We start from the raw sequence: 3,286 nt of genomic DNA on the forward strand, positions 1-3,286 counted from the left end.
GAGGTCCCCCCATGGTCTCCTTTTCCCTCCTCCAGGCCCCCCTCCCCCACCCCCTACTTACCACTGTGCAGTTCGGGTGCAGCTCCCTGCTGCAGTGAGCAGGGACTACCCAAATCGCCAAAGCTCTCCAAATCTTTTCTGAATCAATTTGGGGAGCTTTGAATTGATTTGGACCTTTTAATTGGTCTCCTGATTCGATTCAGATTCAGATTCAGAGATTCAGCCACCGAATAGGGCCAAATCTCCTCCAAATTGAATAAACACCCGAAGCTTCGCGCAACCGTAATGCACAGTCGCACAGTTGCACTTCCTGCCATGAACATGTGCCATGGTAAAAAGCGTAACTGTATGGATCAGCATTAGATCCCATCACACCTCATCACCAGGGCAGGGGGAGCCTGGGATCACAATTAACAGGGCTCAGTGGGGTTTGCAGCAGGGGCAGCACTGGGAACACTGCCCCTGCTACAAGCTTCCTGAGGTGTGGGGCTCACAGCAACAGCAGCACTGCTCCTGCCCCTGTTGCGAGCTTCTTGAGGTGTGGGGTTTGCATTTGAGTCAACACAGGGAACTCTGCTGCTGCAAGCCCCACACCTCATAAGGCTTCCAGCAGTGGCAGCATTTTCGCAACTGCAAGCCCTGCAGCTGACAGCGCTGCCCTCACTGTGAGCCTTGCAGCCAAGGAGGCTCTCGGGGGTGGCAGCACCCCCAGTGATGCCCCCACTGTGAGCTCTGCACCTTCTGAGGCTCATGGAGGGGCAGCGTTCTCTCAGCTGCAAGCCCTGCATCTGACTACACGGCCACCACTGCAGGCCTTGTCAGCTGTGGGGCTGGCAACAGGTGGTACATGCCTGTAGCTGGGAGCCCCTCAGTTGATGGTGCTCCCAGCCACAGGGGATTGCTCGGCCACACGTTCAATTAATGGTGTGATTAGAACAAGCTACAAAGTCGCTTCACATTTTTTGTTGCTGCTTGTTTTATGATGCTATTAATTGATTGAATGTGTAGCTGGGTCACGGCTTAAAGCATGATTACCTGGTTAATCATGCCTTAAGTATAATGTGTAAAGGGGGTCATAGAGACAAAGAAAAATGGAGGTTTTGCCCTTAGTTCTTCTGTGTGTCCTCAATAGTTGCTACCGTGTATTGGCTTGGTGTCACTGATAGTTTTCATATTTGGAGACTCCATACATCTCTCTTTGTTTTCCTCGCTCTCACAGAAGAATGGTCCTTTGCTTATCCTTTTTTAGTGAATTCCACTCTTTTCACAAATAAGGATCCATATTCAATGAAGAAAGCCAGCAGTCATGTTTACATGCAATTCCAAAATAAATAGATCCAGATTATGGCTTCCCCTCGTGCAAGCTTGTTTTTGAGGGAAGAAAGGGGTGATAACTACACAAAGGTAGATGTAATATTCCTGCCTCCACATCAAGCAGTGCAGGGCTGCTAGAGCTGACAGCAAGACTTAACACCCTAGATACAATTTTGCCTGTCAGAGCAGGGCAGGGACCTTGACTTTTCTCAGTCAAGGCTCAGGGACCAGTAACTTCACCTCGGCAGTCATAAAACAAGAATAGGAAGGAACATGCTAAAAGGAAGGTTTCTATAAAGACTTATGTTATATCTTCTTGTGTCCAAAATATCCTGATTTTTTTCTAATTAAGGCAGTTCCTGTATTGGATGGGGAGGGGGGTTAATAAGAGAAGCAAAATCTTTCCTGAAACATACGATAGAAACAGGAAAGAAGTGGAGAGTGCCAAACACAAACAACATGAATTGTTAAGAAAAATGAAGCTATATCCAAAAGGATGTTTATCCTACCCAAATTGTTGCTTAAGGAAATAATGCCACTGCCACAATTTAAGGGACTTTTTATGTACAGGCTGAAGATGTAGTCATGTGTGATACAAATGTGATAAGTAAATGGGGAGTGAATGGAGTGGTATGTAGGAAAAGGAGTTCAAACTTAGGATGTTTGAGCAAAACTAGGATGTCTGGGATAAATTGTGCATGGTTCACTTCCCTAATGAAAGAATTGGGGAGGCAGTGTTTAAATTCTTAAATGGTTAATATTGGGATCATTTTAATTTTGCTTCCAGATAGAGTCAGGGATATTTAAAGTTAGCTCATTTTTGTCCATGTTCCCCACCCCCCATTTTCCTTAGCTTCCTATATTGTAGGTGGCAATTTTTATAGCAAGAGCTTGCAACATATATCCACTCTCTTTCATTCTGAATTTGGGTCGGAAACAAAAGATTCCCAGGAACTTTCAACACATGATGATGTTTTCAGGTAAGTGCTACCTTGTTACTGTTTTAATCTATGCTTCTGAACACCTGACATAAAATTGAAAGTTACTGTTCTAGCAAACAGATAAAATGTTAAGAAGCTGTCAATAGGAACATGCCACTTGTGGAAAGATTTTCCTTGGCTTCAGTATGGTTTGGGTCAATTCTATAATGATTTAAGTGCACCTATGTGAAACTGTAGCAATTATTTTAATTACTTTCTGATAAATTAAGTGGCTCAGAATGCCCATCTCTCAGCCCGCTGTTCATCATCCATCTTTCAACATCCATGCCCATTTGAAAATACTGTACTTTACTATTAGGAGGATTTGAGCTATCCCAAATACATATACTAACATACTACTACATGCAAGGTAATACCACTTAGAGGGTGATTAGTGTTCTCCAGAGGGACCCAGTTATGAGATATGTGGCCACTCAGAATCTGGCAATTCTTTGTAGCCTGAAACCATCCGTCTGTTCTAAAACATGATGGTATAAAAAAGAATTGCTTTTTAATCCATCAACCTGCTCCTTGTATATATATTACGGTTACCATATTTCCAGTTCCAAAAAAGAGGACACCTGTTGGGGTGGGACACCTCACTCCCCACCCATAGTCCCCCTGACCCTTCCAGGGTCCCTCACTCCAAACCTGAAGCCCTGCATCTCTGCTGCTGCCCCCACTCCTAACCCACAGACCCCTGGCCCTGCCAGTGCCCCTCACTCCCACCCCACATTCCCTCCCCCCTCCCCCCCCCAAGCTATGCTGGTGCCCCTCACTCTCAGCCCCCCTGCTCCCCCTAGCCCTGCCAGAGGGGGCCTCCAGCTGCCCCCATCCCAACTGGACTGGAACACAGTGGCTGTGATGGCTCTGACTTGTGCAGGTGGCGGTGGAACAAGTCCAGCTCTGGCATGAGCTGGAGGGAGGAGGAGAGGAAGCCTGTGGCACCCCCACCCCCCCACCTTCTGGGCTGGGGCTCCTGCACCATGCCT

The 3,286-nt window shown here is 46.7% G+C and overlaps 1 protein-coding gene across 1 annotated transcript in view; it reads left to right on the forward strand.

The window, feature by feature from the left end:
* Positions 1-3,286, forward strand: part of SLC9A9 (solute carrier family 9 member A9) — a 413,235-nt gene that overhangs the window by 233,998 nt on the left and 175,951 nt on the right. Inside the window, exon 11 of the mRNA XM_025208443.1 lies at positions 2,183-2,294. Within this exon, the coding sequence (XP_025064228.1) occupies positions 2,183-2,294 (112 nt within the window). The remainder of the gene's footprint in view (positions 1-2,182; positions 2,295-3,286) is intronic.

This window comes from Alligator sinensis, unplaced genomic scaffold, assembly GCF_000455745.1.
Source record: "Alligator sinensis unplaced genomic scaffold, ASM45574v1 scaffold846_1, whole genome shotgun sequence".
Classification (NCBI taxonomy): Eukaryota; Metazoa; Chordata; order Crocodylia; family Alligatoridae; genus Alligator; species Alligator sinensis.